Source organism: Triticum urartu, chromosome 6A (genome assembly GCF_056163025.1).
Source record: "Triticum urartu cultivar PI428250 chromosome 6A, HENAU_Tu73, whole genome shotgun sequence".
NCBI classification, from domain to species: domain Eukaryota; kingdom Viridiplantae; phylum Streptophyta; class Magnoliopsida; order Poales; family Poaceae; genus Triticum; species Triticum urartu.
The window spans coordinates 478,956,646-478,976,671 of record NC_141878.1 but is presented as its reverse complement, the minus strand read 5'-3'; the positions used below and the strand labels follow the sequence as shown (position 1 = coordinate 478,976,671).

Here is a 20,026-nt window from a genome sequence, read left to right as displayed (position 1 = left end):
AGGGCTTCGCCAAGCTCAGCGAGAGGGAGAGGTGTCACGGGAGGGAGAGGTAGGCGCCAGGGGCTAGGGTGTGGCTGCCCTCCCTCCCCCCACTATATATAGGACCCCTAGGGGGCGCCGGCCCTAGGATATGGGATCTCCAAGGGGGCGGCGGCCAAGGGGGGTGGCTTGCCCCCCAAGCCAAGTGGGGAGCCCCCACCCCTAGGGTTTCCAACCCTAGGCGCAGGGGAGGCCCAAGGGGGGCGCACCAGCCCACTAGGGGCTGGTTCCCCTCCCACTTCATCCCATGGGGCCCTCCGGGATAGGTGGCCCCACCCGGTGGACCCCCGGGACCCTTTCGGTGGTCCCGGTACAATACTGATTACCCCTGAAACTTTCCCGATGGCCGAAACTTGACTTCCTATATATAAATCTTCACCTCCGGACCATTCCGGAACTCCTCGTGACATCCGGGATCTCATCCGGGACTCCGAACAAATTTCGGGTTACCGTATGCTAATATCTCAACAACCCTAGCGTTACCGAACCTTAAGTGTGTAGACCCTACGGGTTCAGGAGACACGCAAACATGACCGAGACTACTCTCCGGTCAATAACCAACAGCGGGATCTGGATACCCATGTTGGCTCCCACATGATCCTCGATGATCTCATCGGATGAACCACGATGTCGAGGATTCAATCAATCCCGTATACAATTCCCTTTGTCAATCGGTACGTTACTTGCCCGAGACTCGATCGTCGGTATCCCAATACCTCGTTAATTCTCGTTACTGGTAAGTCACTTTACTCGTACCGTAATGCATGATCCCGTGACCAACCACTTGTTCATAATGAGCTCATTATGATGATGCATTACCGAGTGGGCCCAGAGATACCTCTCCGTCATACGGAGTGACAAATCCCAGTCTCGATTCGTGCCAACCCAACAGACACTTTCGGAGATACCCGTAGTGCACGTTTATAGTCACCCAGTTACGTTGTGACGTTTGGCACACCCAAAGCACTCCTACGGTATCCGAGAGTTGCACAATCTCATGGTCTAAGGAAATGATACTTGACATTCGGAAAAGCTCTAGCAAACGAACTACACGATCTTTGAGCTATGCTTAGGATTGGGTCTTGTCCATCACATCATTCTCCTAATGATGTGATCCCGTTATCAATGACATCTAATGTCCATAGTCAGGAAACCATGACTATCTTTTGATCAACGAGCTAGTCAACTAGAGGCTCACTAGGGACGTGTTGTGGTCTATGTATTCACACATGTATTACGATTTCCGAATAACACAATTATAGCATGAACATTAGACAATTATCATGAACAAGGAAATATAATAATAACCATTTTATTATTGCCTCTAGGGAATATTTCCAACAGAAATGCGATAGGAAAATATCATGGCAAAAAAGGCATGTCATGCTAGTGCTAAACACATAGAACAAAACTCCCTTACTGATCTTTAACCAAAGAGGCAGGGAAATTGATGTGGCACCCATGCAAACATGGAAAGTTATGTTAACAGTTTCAGACTTAGAAGAAAAATAGAGCATGGCATAAACAGATTCATGATGGCAACTTTACAAGCTCAATTCACTCACCACAATGAATTTCATGGCATCGCAAGGTAACCAACACTAAGTAGACATATTTAATAGGCTAAACATGGAAAGATCAAGTTCATAGGGTACATGCATCACTAGCAAAACACTTGGAAATATTGATTATCATGTTAACAATCTGGCAGGAATAATATTTAGCAAAAGTAGAGGAAGCAAATGACATGCTAGGGCACTCCATAATTGCAACCAGAGGAATGTGAATGGATAGATCAATACCACATCTAGAAAACATGCTTACTGAACTATCTAAAAAATGTGCATGGATCTCATGGTAGCAACAAGTTTACATGGCATCAAAATGTAACAGGAAAAGGACTTGGCAAAACACCGTGTCTGAAGTCAGCAACACCACGGAGCCTACTTTGCATGCTTGTGCTAGTCACCGCATAGCTCATAAAAATACAAGAGTTGAACCCCTGTAAATTTGGCATGATGAAGCTCAAAACACATGTAGACATCATGCTCATAGGATGAACACACAAAATGCAACAAAAATGACAAATCATCAAGTTCTGTTAACAGACAAAAGTTAACATCATATAGCCTTTTTGCAACGAGGATAAAGTCATCAATACGGACATTAACATGCATGCAAATGGCACTAACATGAAGAGCATCACGATACGAACATTTCGACATATCATATGCATGAATCGGAGCTACAAGCATGGATTTATGGCATGATGAACAAGGCATAAAAATTAGAGGGATCTCGGGACTTAGAAGAAATTCGGGGGTCAACCTTATCCGAAACTGGATCTATGGTTTCGGGCGCGTAGATCGAGGTTCGCCGGAGGTCGTCGGGTTTTCACCTGAGAAGGAGAGGATGAGGTGGCCAGAGGTGCTCGCCGGAGAGGGGACCGGCTGAAGTTGGATCTGGCGACCGGAGCGGCCGGAGCTGGCACGGGCGGCGCGGAGGGAGGCGCGGGCACTTCGGGCGGCGGCGGAGCGGGACGCCGGCGAGGAGCGGCGTGCGGTGGCAGGGCGGTGTGGAACGGCACCGGCGAGGCGTGGTGGTCGGTCGGCGGCGGAGGCGGCCGGGCGCTGATGTGGCAGGCGTGGGTTCGTCCGGGCAGCGGCGGCGCGGGTGTCCGGCGCGGACGGACACGTCCGGCAGCGGAGTGGGAAGATTGCTAGGGTTTTGGATGCGGGAATTTCGGGGACAGGCACATATTTATAGGTAGAGGGAGCTATGAGAGTCCAAATGAGGTGCGGTTTTCGCCCACATGATCATGATCCAACGATGGAGAGTATGGAGGGGGTTTAGATGGTTGTTGGGCTGTTTTGAAGGGGTGTTGGGCTGCAACACAAAAGAGGCTTTTACGGTTACCCGGTTAACCGTTGGGGCATCAAACGACCTCCAAATGGAATGAAATTTGACAGACGGTGTGCCGGTGATGTACCGAGGCCACTCGACAAATCTCGACCCATTCCGAGAAGGTTTGTCTCCTGCTCACGAAGCAAGATTAGAGGGGTGCACGAGTGCATGTGGGAGTGTCGAATTGCGAAACGGACAATGGTGAAAATGACTGGATGCATGAGACGAACACGGATGCAAATGGGATGCACATGATGACATGAGATGAAATGCATGACATGACCTAAATGCAAAACCAAAACAAAAACCCAACCATGAAGGAAATATCATATCGCATAGCCGAAAATGGCAAGAGTTTGGAGTTACAATTATGGAAAATTACATTCGGGGTGTTACACCCTATTCACATAAACTTTAGCTGCAATTTCAAACAGGATGTTAATACGAGCGACTAATCTAAAATGCTTGCTGGATCTATGCATTTGACTTTAGGGATGAGAGGGAACGCCAAACTTAAGATACGATATCCACGGTACCCAAGGCAAAGCCGTTAATCATTTCGTAAGCATCCTCTTTAAGCAAACCCTAAAATTTACGAAAGAGGAAACAAGCCAGCCATTGAGCCCAGGGCGGTATGGGTTTCATGCTAAATAAGGCGCGGTCAATTTCTTTTGGAAGGAATGGAAGGGGAAGCGTGTCATTTCCGTGGGGTCCCGAATATTGGGGCCAAGGCCAGTAAGACGATGCTCCCTCGATCCCGACAACTTGATGTGAAAAATAGCAAACATGCCTCTTGATCTCACCCTACACCAAGAGGAGCCACTGCCCCAACATGACGTGCAAGAGGCCACACATACGATGTCTCACATTCGTAAAGGCGTGGAAATACACCGTGTTGTCATCACCATGTGTGATCCACTTTTGCCTACCCCTCTGAGGCCAGTACTCCTGTTCGACTCTAAGAAGTTGTTGAACTTGAGCTTCATGCCCATATCTCCTAACTCATTTCACCTTGAAAAAGAGCTGGTTGTCAAATCATGAATCCATGGTAGCCAGCTCCGCCACAAGAGGTTTACTATTACACTTGTCATTTGGTACTCTCTCATGAAATAAAAGGTTACTCAATAAGTTCGAGATCCCAATCATTTTTCTTAGCATTGGATCTCGATTCATCCAAAAGCCTACGCCACTTTAATCCTAACCCTAATTCCCATCGCCTCTAACCCATGCGCCTCCGCCACTCACTCCAACCCATTTTTCTTGTGCCACTTATCACTTCGTCTGTGGCAATATCATCGCCTTCCATTGTCTTGTCGACCCACCCCTCCTTCCCGGCCGATTCTCTTTCTTGCCCACGACCGAGGGTGCTACAATGCTATTTCGACCGACCTGACCTAACTATGACCACTCTTGCTCTTCTCATTTCTCCAGCAAGCATCCCCTTAGCTCTGAGATGTACAAGTTCATCTCGGCATTGGTGCTTCCACTTGTAATCCTAAGCCATGTATCGTGAATTCCCTCTATCTCAGGTCCAATCTCTGCTCAACTTCACTCGCGCCTTTGCTCCATGTTTTACCCTTTTGCCTCAGTGTCGTGCAGTTGATACCTCGTTGTTGGTTTATAAGATAGATAACCGTTCATGCCGAGCGGTGTGTAGTTGGTACCTTCAAACGCATATAGATCTCACATCACAAAGTTTGACTAAGGTTCGCAACAATCGCGATTGCCCTGTAAATGTTTTCAAAAAGAGAGAAAGTGCATATTTCAACCCCCAACTTTTGCCCTGGTTTAATTTACAACTCTCAACTCCAATACTGTCTACATTACAACTCCGAACTCTTAGAACCGGTTAGGATTCAACCCTCCCCTCCCTGCTGGCTGGTTTTGACCAATTGACCATCTAGTCAGCAAGCTACGCCACCTTAGGAAAACATTCAAAATTTCCAGAAAAAATGAAAAATAAAAATGTAAAATCATTTTTTTAGAAAAATTTCAAATTTCTTGGTAATCAAAAAATTGGGGTTGTTTTCTAAAAATTCTGAAGAAGTTCAAAATTCTGAAAAAATCTGGAAAATTGGGAAAAAAAGTCCGCGGATGTTTTCTAAAAACTCTGAATAAAAAGTTCAAAAACTTTTCTTGGTGCTTAGCAATGTTTTCTTGATTCTACATATATTTTTAAATTTTATTTTATTCTGATTTTAAGTTTTTTGCTTTTCCATTTTTTTCTAGGAAAATACTATTCTTTTATTTTAGAGTTTTTTTTTTGTTTTTTCCTGGAAAATTTGTTTTTATTTGCTGACGTAGCTTGCACACTGGACATGTTGATTGGATGGTCAACTGGGTTAAATCTGGTCAACGGGGAGGGGAGGATTGAATCCTGGTCGATTTTAAGAGTCCGAGGTTCTAACGCGGATGGGTTGGTAGTTGGGGGTTGTAAATTAGACTAGGGCAAGAGTTAGGGGTTGAAATATGATTTGTGCACCTGGGTGCTTTGCCCCTCTACATGAACATTTAGGTCAAAAAATATGGGGAAATTTGAATTTTTTGGGGGATTTTGAAATATCAAACCTAGGTACCCAATCTACTTTTGTGTGAAATTTCGTGAAAAAATATTAGGAACCGTATCCGTGGGAAAATAATAATACTTCCTATGTATAGAAATAGTTGTTTGGTGGATAGTAGGTCGGACTTCGTTTTCTTCGTCACGGATACATTTCCTCATATTTTTTTATGAAACTTCACATGACAGTAGATTGGGCACCCGGGTTTGATATCCCAAGATTCCAGATTTTAAAAAAAATCCTGGTATTTTTTGAATTTAATATTTAGGGGTAGAGCACCCGGGTGCTGACGTGTATTTCCCATTGAAATATGCACTTCTCTCTTTCACAAAATGAATCTGAGTCCATCTATGGCAAAAATAATAATTTAATCCGAGTCTTTTGTTAGGAGAAGCCTGACAACACTAATGTGGTAAGCAAACGTTACGCCCAAAGAATGTGGACACAATAGTAGCTGCTCCCCCTGAAACCCCAGCACCCCTATAAATGGCCGGGCCATCAGACCTCCCATACCACCACCCCCTCCGGTATAGACGTACAGCGGACATAGCAATGGGCGAAACAGCGGCGGACGAGCGCGGCCTCGCCACCGCCCCCGGCAAACTGGAGGAGGAGGAGAATTCCCCGATCGAGGAGGTGCGGCTAACGGTCCCCACTGTCGACGACCCGACGCTGCCGGTGTGGACGTTCCGGATGTGGAGCATCGGGCTCTTCTCCTGCTCGCTGCTGAGCTTCCTCAACCAGTTCTTCTCCTACCGGACGGAGCCGCTCGTCATCACCTCGCTGACGGTGCAAGTGGCGTCGCTGCCCATGGGCCACTTCCTGGCGCGCGTGCTGCCACGCCGCAAGTTCCGGGCGCCGGCGCTGCTCGGCGGTGGGGAGTGGAGCCTCAACCCGGGGCCCTTCAATATGAAGGAGCACGTGCTCATCTCCATCTTCGCCAATGCCGGCTACGCCTTCGGCAACGGCAACGCCTACGCCGTCATGATCGTCGACATCATCCGCGCCTTCTACGGCCGCTCCATCTCCTACATCGCCGCCTGGCTCCTCATCATCACCACCCAGGTACGTACTCTAGTTCATAGTTTCATACTATATGCGTTGGTGTTCTTTCTGATGGCCACCGAGCCCAGTTTTCATGCTACTCTTTCTTAATTCTGCTCTGTGGCATCGAAATCAAATCGATCTAGGTGCTTGGGTACGGGTGGGCCGGGCTGATGCGCAAGTACGTGGTGGAGCCGGCCCACATGTGGTGGCCGAGCACGCTCGTCCAGGTCTCGCTCTTCCGGTGAGCACCTCTGACGATCACTATACCCACTCTACTCAAGTTCGTTTGGTCGCCTTCTTGCATAGTATTACATTCTTTTTACTGTACGCGCATCGTTGATGGCTTGAGTTGGTTGGATTTTTGTTGGTTTTGCCACTAGATTTTGCATTTTGGAGACGGGCGAACAAAGAACTGCCCCATTAAATTTATACGAGTATCCGTCTCTCAACGATCCGCTGTGGTTCGTTCATTACTGGTTTGTCCTCGAGTAGACAAACTTACTGAAACACGCATAGCTTCAAATAGCTGTACTAAGTACATATACTACAACTTGCCTTCTCCCCAGTTTGTCGACGAAGTCGATGGAGAAAGGTACTGCCCCAAGGTAAAGTGACAAGAACCACATAACATAACCAAAAGCTGGGCCGAGCTAATGTTTTTTTAGTGTCAAGTGCGTTAACCATCTTTCCCGAGAAGAACAGGTCACTGTTTTTTTCTACTAGAAACAAGTTGTGCACATAGTATTATCAGTAGCCGTCACTCTGAACCAAGGTGCTAAAATTGGCTCCAATCGGCAGGCTGTCATTAATTAAAGAGTAAATAGCATAAACTACTACTTTACAGGCCAGGGTTTCAAAAAACTACCAAATTTATTTTTTTCGCTGATAACTACCAAGTTAGGGGTTGATTGTTTCAAAAAACCCCAAATCCTCTTTGTTAAAAAATTAAACATGTTTATGACAGGTTGGACCCGCCACTAAACGCACTGTTTGGTTGACCGTTTGTTTGACCGTTAACTGACATGTGGGGGCCACATGCCAGTGTCTGAAAAAGCAATCAGGTCCCTGGAAATTTTCTAAAAAAGCAATCAGGTCCCTGGAAGTTTTCAAAAAAAGCAATCAGGTCCTCCGGCGCACCCGCCATGGCCGCGATGCCACCTCCGCCGGGCCGACGCCGTGCACCGCCTGTAGCCGGCGAGCCGCGCCCGCAGTGGCCGGATCCACGCCGCCCCTCGCCCGTGGCCGCCGCCACGCTGCCCCTCGCCCGTGGCCGCCGCCACGCTGCCCCTTGCCCGTGGCCGCTGCCATGCGCGCCCTCGCCTGTGGTCGCCGGCTCGCTCTGCCTCGCCTGCGGCGAACCCCAGGTGGCTCCCCATGGCGGGCGGGAGCGCGGGACCCGAGCGGAGACCCATGGCTGGCGGCGCCCCAGGCGGCTCCGCATGGCGAGCGGCGGTGTGGCGACCTGAGGGGAGGGAGCGGGTCGCACGAGGTGGGCGCGCGAGGGGAGGGAGCCGGTCGCCGGCGGGGTGGGCGCGCGAGGGGAAGGAGCGGGTCGCCGGCGGGGTGGGCGCGACAAGGGAGGTCGCCGGTGGAGTGGGCATGCGAGGGAAGAGGAGATGGTCGCCGGTGAGGTTGAAGATAAGACAGAGAGAGAGTACAGGAGGAAGATGAGAGAAGGAAAGAGAAAAAGAAAAGAGAAGCTGACATGTGGGCCCCACATGTCAGTTAACGGTCAAACTAACGGTCAAACTAAAGCTTCGTTTAGGTGCGGGTCCGACCTGTCATAATCACGGTTAATAGATAAGCACTCGGCAATTTGGGCTTTTTAAAACAGCCGACCTCTGATTTGGTAGTTATCTAAGAAAAATTAAAAACCGGTAATTTTTTGGAACCCTAGCCTGTAAAGTAGTAGTTTTATGCTATTCACTCTTAATTAAAGATATAAAAGGCAACAACGAAAAATAGCTCCATAATCTGTGGAGCATAAGTATTGGATCTAGCTAGACTCTGACATTCAGAAAATAGGCTTTCGCCCCAATTTACAGATAAAGCATCACACCAAAGTTCAATCTACTGGTGCAACAGTAGAAACATGCCCAAGATACATACAGAAAAACCACCTAGCTGCGGAAAGGTAGGGCTAAGAGGGGGTGGTGAGATGACAACCTACCCCCCGAAGACCAATCTTGGCATCGAACATACTCAAGTTCCCGCCGCTTAGAGAGTGGTCAAAACACCTTTATAAAAACATTTAATTTTAATATAATCGTTTCTTGTCACATAGGAACTCGCTCGATAAGCAACTTGTTGCGAGTCATCGGAAGGGTCCATGCCATCGCGGCAAACCCAACCCATATATAGGACTTGACAAATCTGATAAGATATGATGGATGGACTATACATGAAGGGAGATGAAATGATGATTGAGGGCACTTAATTTGTGTGGTTTGATCGGGAATAATTGTAAAATTCTGAAAGGACTCTCAATGAACTAAAGGATTGGAGTGATTATGTTTTTTTCCCTGCAAAAGGAGCAACCATTTCAGTTAATTTTTAACTATTAGTCCCTTTGTTCCATACTGTGGTGCATATTTCGTTTTCTGAAAATCAAGCATGTTTATATTTGACCAAGCTTAAAGAAAACATATCAACATTCACGATAGAAAATCACTATTATTAGATTCATCATGAAGTGTACTTCTATATTTCATTCATTTAGTATTTTAGATGTTGATAGTTTATCCTATAAATTTGGTTAAACATAAAAATGTTTGACGTTTAGAAACAAAAAAATGCAGTACATTATGAAACAGAGGGAGTATATTTCAGTCGACATGGTGATAGCTGTCTGATCCATATTACTTATCCTCTTACATTTTCACGGATCCTAGTGTTTTAATCGCATGGTTTTTCCTGGTGCCTTAGAAATAGTTAATTATCGATCAACTGAAAATATCAAAATCGATCTTGAATATTCACGACTTTGTATTGTAAGTGTTGAGATATACTCCCTCCGCCCCTTAATATAGGAACGTTTTTGATACTACACTAGCGTCAAAAACGCTCTTATATTATGAGACAGGGGGAGTATAAGACTTGAAGGGCAAGAGTAAGAGCGGGCCAAAAGAGGGCTGAGTGTGGGGCCAGGCCCCCACTTAAAATGATAACCAGGTGATCAAATAATTAGTAACCAGACAGATTCAGGATGTTGTAAGTGGTAGCCATATCGAATACATTATCATGAAATCATGCCTCGGCATGTAGCACGACACTAACAACACCTGCATTGCTGTACCAGGGCACTGCACGAGAAGGAAGAGTTCGCCAAGGGCTCGCGCCAAATCTCACGCTTCAAGTTCTTTCTGGTGGTGCTCATCTGCAGCTTCTCGTATTACGCCCTGCCAGGCTTCATCTTCCAGAGCCTGACGTCCATCGCATGGGTGTGCTGGGCGTTCCCCAAGTCGGTGACCGCGCAGCAGCTCGGCTCCGGCCTCAAAGGCCTGGGCCTCGGAGCCTTCACCCTCGACTGGGAGACCGTCGCCTCCTACCTCGGCAGCCCGCTCATCACGCCCTTCTTCGCCATCGCCAACATCTTCGTCGGCTACGTCTTCTTCGTCTGGGTGCTGGTGCCCACGGCGTACTGGGGCACCAACCTGTACCACGCCAAGACGTTCCCCATCTTCTCCACGCAGCTCTTCATGTCCAACGGGACGGACTACGACATCGACGCCATTGTGAACAAGCAGTTCGAGCTCGACATTGACGCTTACGGGAAGCTCGGCATGGTGAACATCAGCACCTTCTTTGCGCTCTCTTACGGGCTCAGCTTCGCCACCATCGCCGCCACCATCTCGCACGTCGGCCTCTTCTACGGGAAGTAAGGGCTCTCATCTCTGCACGTCGACCTACTGTGATCACGTCTGGTATCCGAACTGAAATGGGACATGGACCGATGTGCAGGGAGATCTACCAGCGGTTCAGAGTTTCGCGGCGGGAGGATCCTGACGTCCACACGAAGCTGATGAGGACGTACGAGGACATACCGGCGTGGTGGTTCTACTCGCTGACGGTACTGTCGATGGCAGTGGCCCTCATCCTCTGCACCGTCCTCATCGACCAGGTTCAGCTCCCATGGTGGGGCCTCGTCTTCGCCTGTGGCATGTCCTTCGTCTTCACCCTCCCCATAAGCATTATCACGGCAACCACGAACCAGGCAAGTGAATTTAAGAATCTGCAGTGTAATCTCCTGCAATTTTGCAAGAAAACTGACAAAGGGCATTTATAAATTGACGGACGGCAGTCGCCTGGTCTGAATGTCATCGCGGAGTACGCCATGGGGCTGATAAGGCCCGGCTACCCCATCGCCAATGTCTGCTTCAAGGTGTATGGTTACATGAGCATGTCACAGGCCGTCGCCTTCCTCTCGGACTTCAAGCTTGGCCACTACATGAAGATACCCCCCAGATCAATGTTCCTTGTTCAGGTAAATTAAAAGAACCCCTCAATCTGATCATCTTCCAAAGCAGAGGAGTAACATGTGTGTAAAGATAAAACTTACGTACTGACCTTCACGCTCTGTTCACGCTCAGTTCGTCGGTACAATTGTGGCCGGCACAATCAACCTCAGCGTGGCATGGTGGCTGCTCGGCTCCGTGGAGAACATCTGCCACATCGAAAAGCTCTCGGCGAATAGCCCATGGACGTGCCCCAACGACCGGGTCTTCTTCGACGCGTCGGTCATCTGGGGCCTCGTTGGTCCACGGCGCATTTTCGGGCCGCTTGGCAACTACGCAGCCATCAACTACTTCTTCCTCATCGGCGCCGCGTCTCCGTTCGTCGTCTACATCTTCCACAGGATATTCCCCGACAAGAAATGGATACTGCTGATCAACCTGCCGGTGCTCATCAACGCGACGGCCAGCATGCCGCCGGCGACGGCCGTGAACTACAACTCGTGGCTGCTCGTCGGGACCATCTTCAACTTCTTTGTGTTCCGGTACCGGAAGAGGTGGTGGCAGCGGTACAACTACATCTTCTCCGCCGCGATGGACGCAGGGGTCGCCTTCATGGCGGTGCTGCTCTACTTCGCGCTCACCATGCAGAACCGGAACATTGTTTGGTGGGGCACGGCCGGCGAGCACTGCCCTCTGGCCATATGCCCCACCGCTAAAGGGGTCGACCTGGGTCCGGAAAGTGTGTGCCCTGTGTTCTAAGCTAAATGTCTCTTCTCCCATACCTCAAGATTGGTCATGAACTCATAATCCTTTGCAATTGTGTTCGTGACATACTGTCACACTCCTAGCAATTCTGATTTGTGGTGAAAGAAATTTTAATGAATCAAATATCGCATCAAAATTATTCAACCGGAAATAGTTCATGCCCGCATCATACAGTAAGATACACATTTCGTAAAGAACGACCAAACTAAAATAGAGCTGACATTTTTTTTCCTTTTCATTTTTTTGCGAAAAGAACTGGACATGATTTGACAAAAAGAAGGCAAATTTTTTTTGCGGGTAAAAAAAAGATAATTTAGGCGGACTGATCCACAAAGAGCCTACTTCACGCACGACATAAATGTCCGGTTTTTGTACGACGCTGAATACACACCATTGATTGTGTATTTGTTGCATCCTCACGATGCATCTATGTATTTATATCCATACCTAATAATAAAAGACGGCACATTTCTCGAATTCTTTGGTGTGTTCACCCCAATTCTTCGTCCGTCTACGATACGCGAGGTCGTACTAACAATTCAGTATTCAATCCACAGTCCAAAAATTAAGTGAAAACCAGTTTAGCTGGGCCCCGCCCATAGTGTGCAGCAGCCCAACAAAGCCGGCCCAGTAGTACAATTATAGAAAAGGAGGCAAAAATATTTGCCAGAGCAGATACTCGAATTCGCAACATACGAGGCTATTTCTTCCACTGCGACCAACTGAACTAACTACCATTTGTGCTCAGTTTGAAGATCCGCACAACTTATACGTGTGCCAAACTGGCATATACCAGCTCGTTGGTGTATAAAGAAGAGATGGTTCATATATATTTAGTCCCACCTCACCCGCTTTCATATAATTCGACCAATTTATATACATATGTGAGTTGAACTCGGTAAGCCAACTCAAGAACCAATAAGAAATGCCTTTGAGGAGGAGAGACCCGAGATTCGTGATTCATATGTGGAATGAAGAGAAGAGGACAACAAACATTTCTTAAAAAGAAGAAAATAATTAACAGGATTAGGAATTAATGGATTCGTTAGACATGCAAATGAAGAAATTAATGAAAAGAGAGCCCAATTAATGCGGTGCTCATGCTAGTACACGATGCAGCTCTGATGATGGTGCGGGCTTGACAGAGAAAGCGAGTAGCAGTGGAAACGCAAGCCGCACGACGCCATGCTCACAAACAAATAATGATCAAAGATCTTCATGCCACGGCGCCCTCCCCTCCCCGCTGCCACGCCTCCAACTATCTGAGCTCATCCTCCGCATAAGCTCACGCGATCTTGGGATGTGGGATTTTGGGGGCGAAGGAGGACCAACTTTTAGGGAGGGTGGTCGAGCGTTCGAGCGGTAAACGAAGTGGGATGCATGTCTACGTTTAGAGAGAGGTGTTATGTATTTTCTGTTGTTTCGATTAGGGGCAGTAATATCTTTTCCATATTCAGACTAGGTGCTGCTCCTGGAGATGTTCACACCCACAAATGTCATGATGCACAACAAGGGCATGGACCTCAAGTAGAGTACTAAGATCCTAATCTTCAGACGGCCCATCAACCACTACCCTTATATATCAAGCGGAGTGAACGAGTCCAATGACAGTCATTTAATGGTTAGTTGTTCCTCTTCACAATGTCTCAGGCTGTCACGACAACTGATATTGGCATTTTCAGTTCGGCTTCTTGAGAACGGTTGCTTTTGTTGCATGGACATTGGTGTTACCAACAACATATTTCAGGGATGGTATACTTTATGTTACTTAGACAAATAATGAACTTCCAAAATTAGGTGTTATATTGCACTGGTAGAAAAAGGGTCTGTTGTCCCGATTCGTAAGGGCCTTTTGTCCCGGTTCCTAAACCGGGACTAAAGGGTCGGTACTAATGCCCTGCCCCTTTAGTCTCGGTTCAATCCAGAACCGGGACTGATGAGCCTCCACGTGGCCTGTGCGTGGAGCCCAGGCAGGAGACCCTCCAACCGGGACCAAATAGACATCCACGCGTCAGCATTTCTGTGGCTGGGGTTTTTGTTTTTTTGAAAGGGGGGGGGGTTGGGGGTTTTGGGGGGTTAATTTAGGTGTTTCATATATTGTGTTAGCTAGCTATAATTAATAGAGAGAAGTGTCCTCTCTTATGTTCGTGCTTGGTCGACGCTACGTACCATACATACGTATAGAGAGGACTAGACACGCTAGCTAGCTAGTAAGCAAACGAAGGAAACAGAAGATCGTCATGAACATATATGCATACAGAGAGAAGTGATATCGACCACCTCTCCTTCTCCGAGAGATTGGTCGAACAACAAGTTCTCGTATATCTATCCGACACTACCGGCTACATATATACAATAATTATCTCTTACAAATATAATCATACGGACTCATGATCCACATAGTATTCTCCGTCTTCAGCGATCACATGGTCAAGAAAGAATGCCGCCAATTCCTCTTGAATTGCTCGCATGCGAGCTGGTGCTAGGAGTTCATCCCGCTTCCGAAACATCTAATTTGAAGAAGGGGGTTAATACATATATATGAATGAATGAAACTCAACACAAATGATGATAATAAAATAAAATTGTGAATGTTGTTATTTACGTACTTCATATTGTTCGTCAGTGTAGCCCCACTCACAGGTCGTGTGGCGGATGGACTCGCAAACGTAGTATCCACAGAAATCATTCCCTTTTTCCTGCCACAACCACTTTACAAGAAATAGAGGTCAATCAAACTGATAAGCAAGAATGCCAAATCAATAGGAGATGCGTGGAACATGCTACTATAGTACTTACTTTCGGGTGTCTAAATTGCAGCTTCTTCGGGAGTCCTGGAGCTTTTTTGGAGAATTTTTTTCAAACCCTGCCAGACAAAGAAAACAATTACTTGATATATCAGAAAATGAACAAAGTTGCTGATATGGTGGATAATGATTGATAACTTACTTCTCGAGCATTTGAGTCATGTCCGCATAGTCCTGGGCATCTTTTCGTTTTGAGTCTAAGACAGTTGCTAGTCCCTGCTCAAGCTTAATCTCTAGGAGAATATAGTGGTAACTGCACACACATGCATAACTCATCAATTACATTACTATAACCTTGACTAATATATATATAAGGGAAACCGAATACGCACAAGACAGTAACACTCACTTGAAGTTGTAAGGAAAGAGTATTATATCTTTGTTTTCATTTATTACCAACGATCGTAGCAAGTTGGCCTCGGTATCTGCGGCATGAAATTTAACCTGAGTTGCATCTATGAGATATGTGTTAATGAACCCAATATCACCGACTTGTCTTTTCTTCAATTCGGCGATCTTCAATCTGCATAATATAGTGAGGATGATTATAAATACATGCAATGAAAGAGCTGAGCTATATAGAGAGACTTAATGACAGAAGTAGTACTACTTACAGACAGTAGCAGGTGACCGTTGTTTTATCGAGGGCCAATTGATTGAAAAACTGAAAGAACTCCTCAAATGGAATAGGCAACAGTTCAATTCCAACGAGGTCATGCTCCTTTTTAACTTTCACATACAAAGTACTCCTCCCCCCAGAGTCTCTGCAGATTTTCAAGTACCAATCATGCAATCTTCGCATCATCGTTGATAGAGATCTTTCATCTTTGACAAGAGGCTTCCCGTACTCGTATCTTTGTATCTGCACCTCCATGGGTTCATAATGTACATCGTCGGGCAGGTAATCGGCAAGATTGCTATAACCGAGCACCATCCTCGGATCATTAGCGACGTTGTCGCTAGGCACCTTGAGCGGGGGGCACGATTGCTTCGCTTGTTCGTCGAGCTGGGCAATTTGTTTCCCAGCTCGTCGTTCTTTCAGCCTTTGATCACTGATAGTACTTCCTGACCGCTCCGCTTCGGCAAATTCCTTTCCAATAATGCGCTCATAGTTTCCTTTCGGCGGAGACTTGGGTGGTTTTGTCAGGGCAGCCAGAGTGCGCTTCGCTTTCACCGGATCTACCTTCTCCTCCGGAGGTGGATGTCTCTTTGCTTTCAACCTTTGAAACCAGTCATCCACTTCGGTTCGCGCGATCTTCATGTTCTCCTCCGGGGTCCTCTCATATGGTAACTTCTCTGGAGTCTTCAGAGAAGGACCAATCTGTATGTCCTCCCGCCTCTGGCTGTACTGCTAGACGCCGGCCGAGCAGACGGAGCGGCTGTCTTCTTTACTTTCTTACGAGGCGGAGGAGAAGGACTACGACGCGCCGGAGCAGCCGGAGCGGCGGCAGGTCTCTTCCGCCCTTGCTGACGAGGCGGAGAAGGAGGAGGCTGGCTGCTCGGGCGCGTCGGCGCAGGCGGAGAAGGAGGCGGAGTGCCGCCACGTGCCGGAGAAGGAGCCGGTCGAGTGCCCTGATCGTCACTCGCCGGAGGAGGAGGCGGTGGAGGAGGCGGTGGAGGAGGCGGAGTGCCCTGACTCGCCGGAGGAGGAGGCGGCGGTGGAGGAGGCGGAGTGCCCTGACTTGCCAGAGGAGGCGGAGGCGTCCAGTTCGGAAGGTTGATGAGCTCCTTCCGCCATAGGCATGGAGTCTTCAGAGCAGACCCTAGCCTAGTCTCCCCTTCACCGGTAGGGTGGTCAAGCTGGAGGTTCTCAAATCCCTCCGTTATTTCATCCACCATCACCCTAGCATATCCTTCTGGAATCGGCCGGCAGTGAAAAGTTGCGCCGGGTTCAGTAGGATAAACAGAGCCAACAGCTGCCTTGACCTTCAAATTCATCCATTGCGTCATAAGGTGGCAATTTTGAGACTCCGTGATAGCATCCACGAGATAGCTGGCAGGAGCCGTCAAGGCATGCTCCGGCTGAAGCAGCTCGGTGGAAGCCACGCTGCTTCTCCGCTGAGATGGCGGGGTAGCTTCAGGGGAAGCTTCGGCAGTACGTTTGCTGCGATTTGCTTCTCGTTCCTCTATCTCTTGTACCCTTGCTTGCAGCGCCTGCATTTGGGTCTGCTGCAATTTTTTCCTCCTCTCCTGGGATTTGTAACCGCCTGCGTCCGGAAACCCAACCTTCCACGGAATGGATCCTGGCGTGCCTCGTGTCCGTCCAGGGTGCTCAGGATTCCCGAGGGCCATTGTGAGCTCGTCGTTCTCTCTACCTGGAAAGAACGTCCCTTGCTGCGCTGCTTCGATATACTGTTGAAGCTTCCTGACTGGTATGTCCATTTGATCGTTCGTCCAAATGCACTTCCCTGTTACAGGGTCCAAGGTTCCGCCAGCCCCGAAGAACCAAGTCCGGCAACGGTCTGGCCAGTTAATTGTCTTTGGTTCGATCCCTTTATCAACCAGATCATTCTCAGTCTTGGCCCACTTAGGCCGGGCTACGAGGTAGCCACCTGACCCTGTGCGATGGTGATGCTTCTTCTTTGCAGCATTTTTCTTGTTTGTCGCCGACATCTTCTTACTCTTTTCCGATGTCTTGTCGGCCACAAATGCGGGCCAGTGATCTCTGATCTTCTCATATCTGCCCTTGAATTCTGTGGTCTCTTTATTTTCGACAAACTTATTCAGCTCTTTCTTCCACCTCCTGAATAGTTCTGCCATCCTCTTAAGAGCAAAAGACTTGATTAATTGCTCTTTAACTGGCTTCTCTGGATCATCCTCTAGCGGTAGGGTGAAATTTGACTTCAGCTCAGTCCAAAGATCATTTTTCTGCATATCATTGACATAAGACACCTCAGGGTCTTCTGTAGCCGGCTTTAACCATTGCTGGATGCTGATCGGGATCTTGTCCCTAACCAAAACCCTGCACTGAGCAACAAATGCGCTCTTTGTCCGGAGGGGTTCAACCGGTTGGCCGTCGGGCGCGATTGCTATGATCTCAAACTTTTCATCCGAGCTCAACGTTTTCTTCGGGCCTCATCTCTTTACCGAAGTTGTGCTTGATCCGGAGGGCTAGAAAAAAGAACAAAGACTTAATTAATATGTGTACATACCAAAACAATGAATGCATCAATTAGCTAGTCAACAGAAGCTTAACTAATATATATACCTGGCCGGACTCGGTTCGGTCACCGGAGACGTCATCACGGTCTCCTTCTTGCACCGGCATTGGGTCACCGGAGCCGTCCTCACGGTCTCCTTCTTGCACCGGCATTAGGTCACCGGAGCCATCATAATCATAGCTGCTTCCAGACTATCGGTGTCGTTGAGAAACAACGAGCAGACGGCATCACTTCCTCGTGCGATTATGTCCCCCAACAACTCTTCTTGTACTTCGTCTCGGGCGGTGTCCATAGTTTCTACAAATATTTACAACATGGCAATTATTATTCAAACATGACAGATGGATATATTAGTGGCAAACGTAGAACTAATATTAATTAGTGGCCTCGACGCTGCTTCTCTAGGGTTTGGGGTGGCCTCGACAACGCTTCAAGGATAAAAAAATAAGAGGAAGAAGAAAAAAAATAGGAAAAGAAAGAATAGAGGAGTAAGAACTCCTCTATTCATTCTTCTCCTCTTTTTTTCTTCTTCTTCCTCTTTTTTATCGGGAACAAGGGTCGTCGAGGGTCACCGAGCGGTAGAGGAAACCCTAAATAGCAAGTATCGTGGGTGTGAGATACATGTGGCCGTCGGTGTCGGACACTACATCCACGTCCCACAAGTGACGTGGGCGTCGAAGCCCGCGCCACTTGTGGGATGTGGATGTAGTGTCCGACACCGACGGCCACATGTATCTCACACCGACGATACTTTCTATTTAGGGTTTCCTCTACCGCTCGGCGACCCTGACCCTCGACGACCCTCGTTCCCGATAAAATAAAGAGGAAGAAGAAGAAAAAAAAGAGAAGAAGAGAAGAAGAAGAAAAAAAGAGAAGAAGAATTTTATCGGAAACGGGGGTCGTTGAGGGTCAGGGTCGCCGAACGGTAGAGGAAACCCTAAATAGCAAGTATCGTGGGTGTGAGGTACATGTGGCCGTCGGTGTCGGACACTATATCCACATCCCACAAGTGACGTGGGCGTCGAAGCCCGCCCCACTTGTGGGACGTGGATGTAGTGTCCGACACCGACGGTACATGTAACTCACACCGACGATACTTTCTATTTAGGGTTTCTCCTCTACCGCTCGGCGACCCTCGGAGACCCTCGTTCCCGATAAAATAAAGAGGAAGAAGAAGAAAAAAAAGAGAAGAAGAGGAAGAAGTACCTCTTCTTCTCTTTTTTTCTTCTTTCTTCTCCTCTTTTTTTTTTCTTCTTCTTCCTCTTCTTCTCTTTTTTTTCTTCTTCTTCCTCTTTATTTTATCGGAAACGAGGGTCGTCGAGGGTCAGGGTCGCCGAACGGTAGAGGAAACCCTAAATAGAAAGTATCGTGGGTGTGAGATACATGTGGCCGTCGGTGTCGGACACTACATCCACGTCCCACAAGTGACGTGGGCGTCGAAGCCCGCGCCACTTGTGGGACGTGGATGTAGTGTCCGAAACCGACGGTACATGTATCTCACACCGATGATACTTTCTATTTAGGGTTTCTCCTCTACCGCTCGGCGACCCTCAACGACCCTCGTTCCCGATAAAATAAAGAGGAAGAAGAAGAAAAAAAAGAGGAGAAGAAAGAATAGAGGAGTTCTACTCCTCTATTCTTTCTTCTCCTCTTTTTTTCTTCTTCCTCTTCTTTTTTTATCCTCTTCTTCCTCTCATGTTCGACGACCCTCGACCCCTCGGCGACCCTAGACCCCCTCTCGACCCCCTCATGTCGAAGTTATCGGGTAGGGGGTATATCGACAACGACATACCCGATACATGCATACATACATACATATCACATGCATCCATACATATATGAACAAAATTAATATCTACTAATTAACAACCTAAATAAAAAAACTAATACATATAGGAAGAAGAAGAAAAAAGAAGAGAAGAAAGAATAGAGGAGAAGACTTCCTCTTCTTCCTCTCCTCTTCTTCTCCCTCTTCTTCCCCTTCTTCCTCGCCTCTCTCATGAATGTTCGACGTTCTCGACCCCCCCCCCCCACGTGTCGAAGAAAAAAAAGAAGAAAAAAAAGAGGAGAAGAAGAAAGGAATAGAGGAGAAAAGATAAAATAGAATATATATTCTATTTTTCTCTTCTCCTCTATTCCTTTCTTCTTCTCCTCTTCTTTTTCTTCTTTTTTCTTCTTCTTATTTATTTCTCCTCATCTTCCTCTCCCCTCACGGCGACCCTAGACCCCCTCTCGACCCTCGACCCCTAGACGACCGTCGACCCCTCTTTTTTTTCTTCTTCTTCTTC

The 20,026-nt window shown here is 47.6% G+C and overlaps 1 protein-coding gene across 2 annotated transcripts; it reads left to right on the top strand.

Annotated features, from left to right (window-relative positions):
* The first annotated feature begins 2,994 nt into the window (after positions 1 to 2,994).
* LOC147965781 (oligopeptide transporter 4-like) lies at positions 2,995 to 11,764 on the top strand. Of its 2 annotated transcripts, XM_087526927.1 has the most exons (7): positions 2,995 to 3,024; positions 6,114 to 6,569; positions 6,695 to 6,792; positions 9,850 to 10,428; positions 10,512 to 10,764; positions 10,852 to 11,034; positions 11,141 to 11,764. In XM_087526927.1, the coding sequence occupies exons 1-7, from the start codon at positions 2,995 to 2,997 to the stop codon at positions 11,762 to 11,764; spliced, it is 2,223 nt and encodes a 740-aa protein (XP_087383053.1). The 2 variants fall into 2 exon arrangements, with proteins under 2 accessions (XP_087383053.1, XP_087383052.1); XM_087526926.1 differs by lacking the exon at positions 2,995 to 3,024 and having other exon boundaries at positions 6,057 to 6,569.
* The last annotated feature ends 8,262 nt before the right edge of the window (positions 11,765 to 20,026 follow it).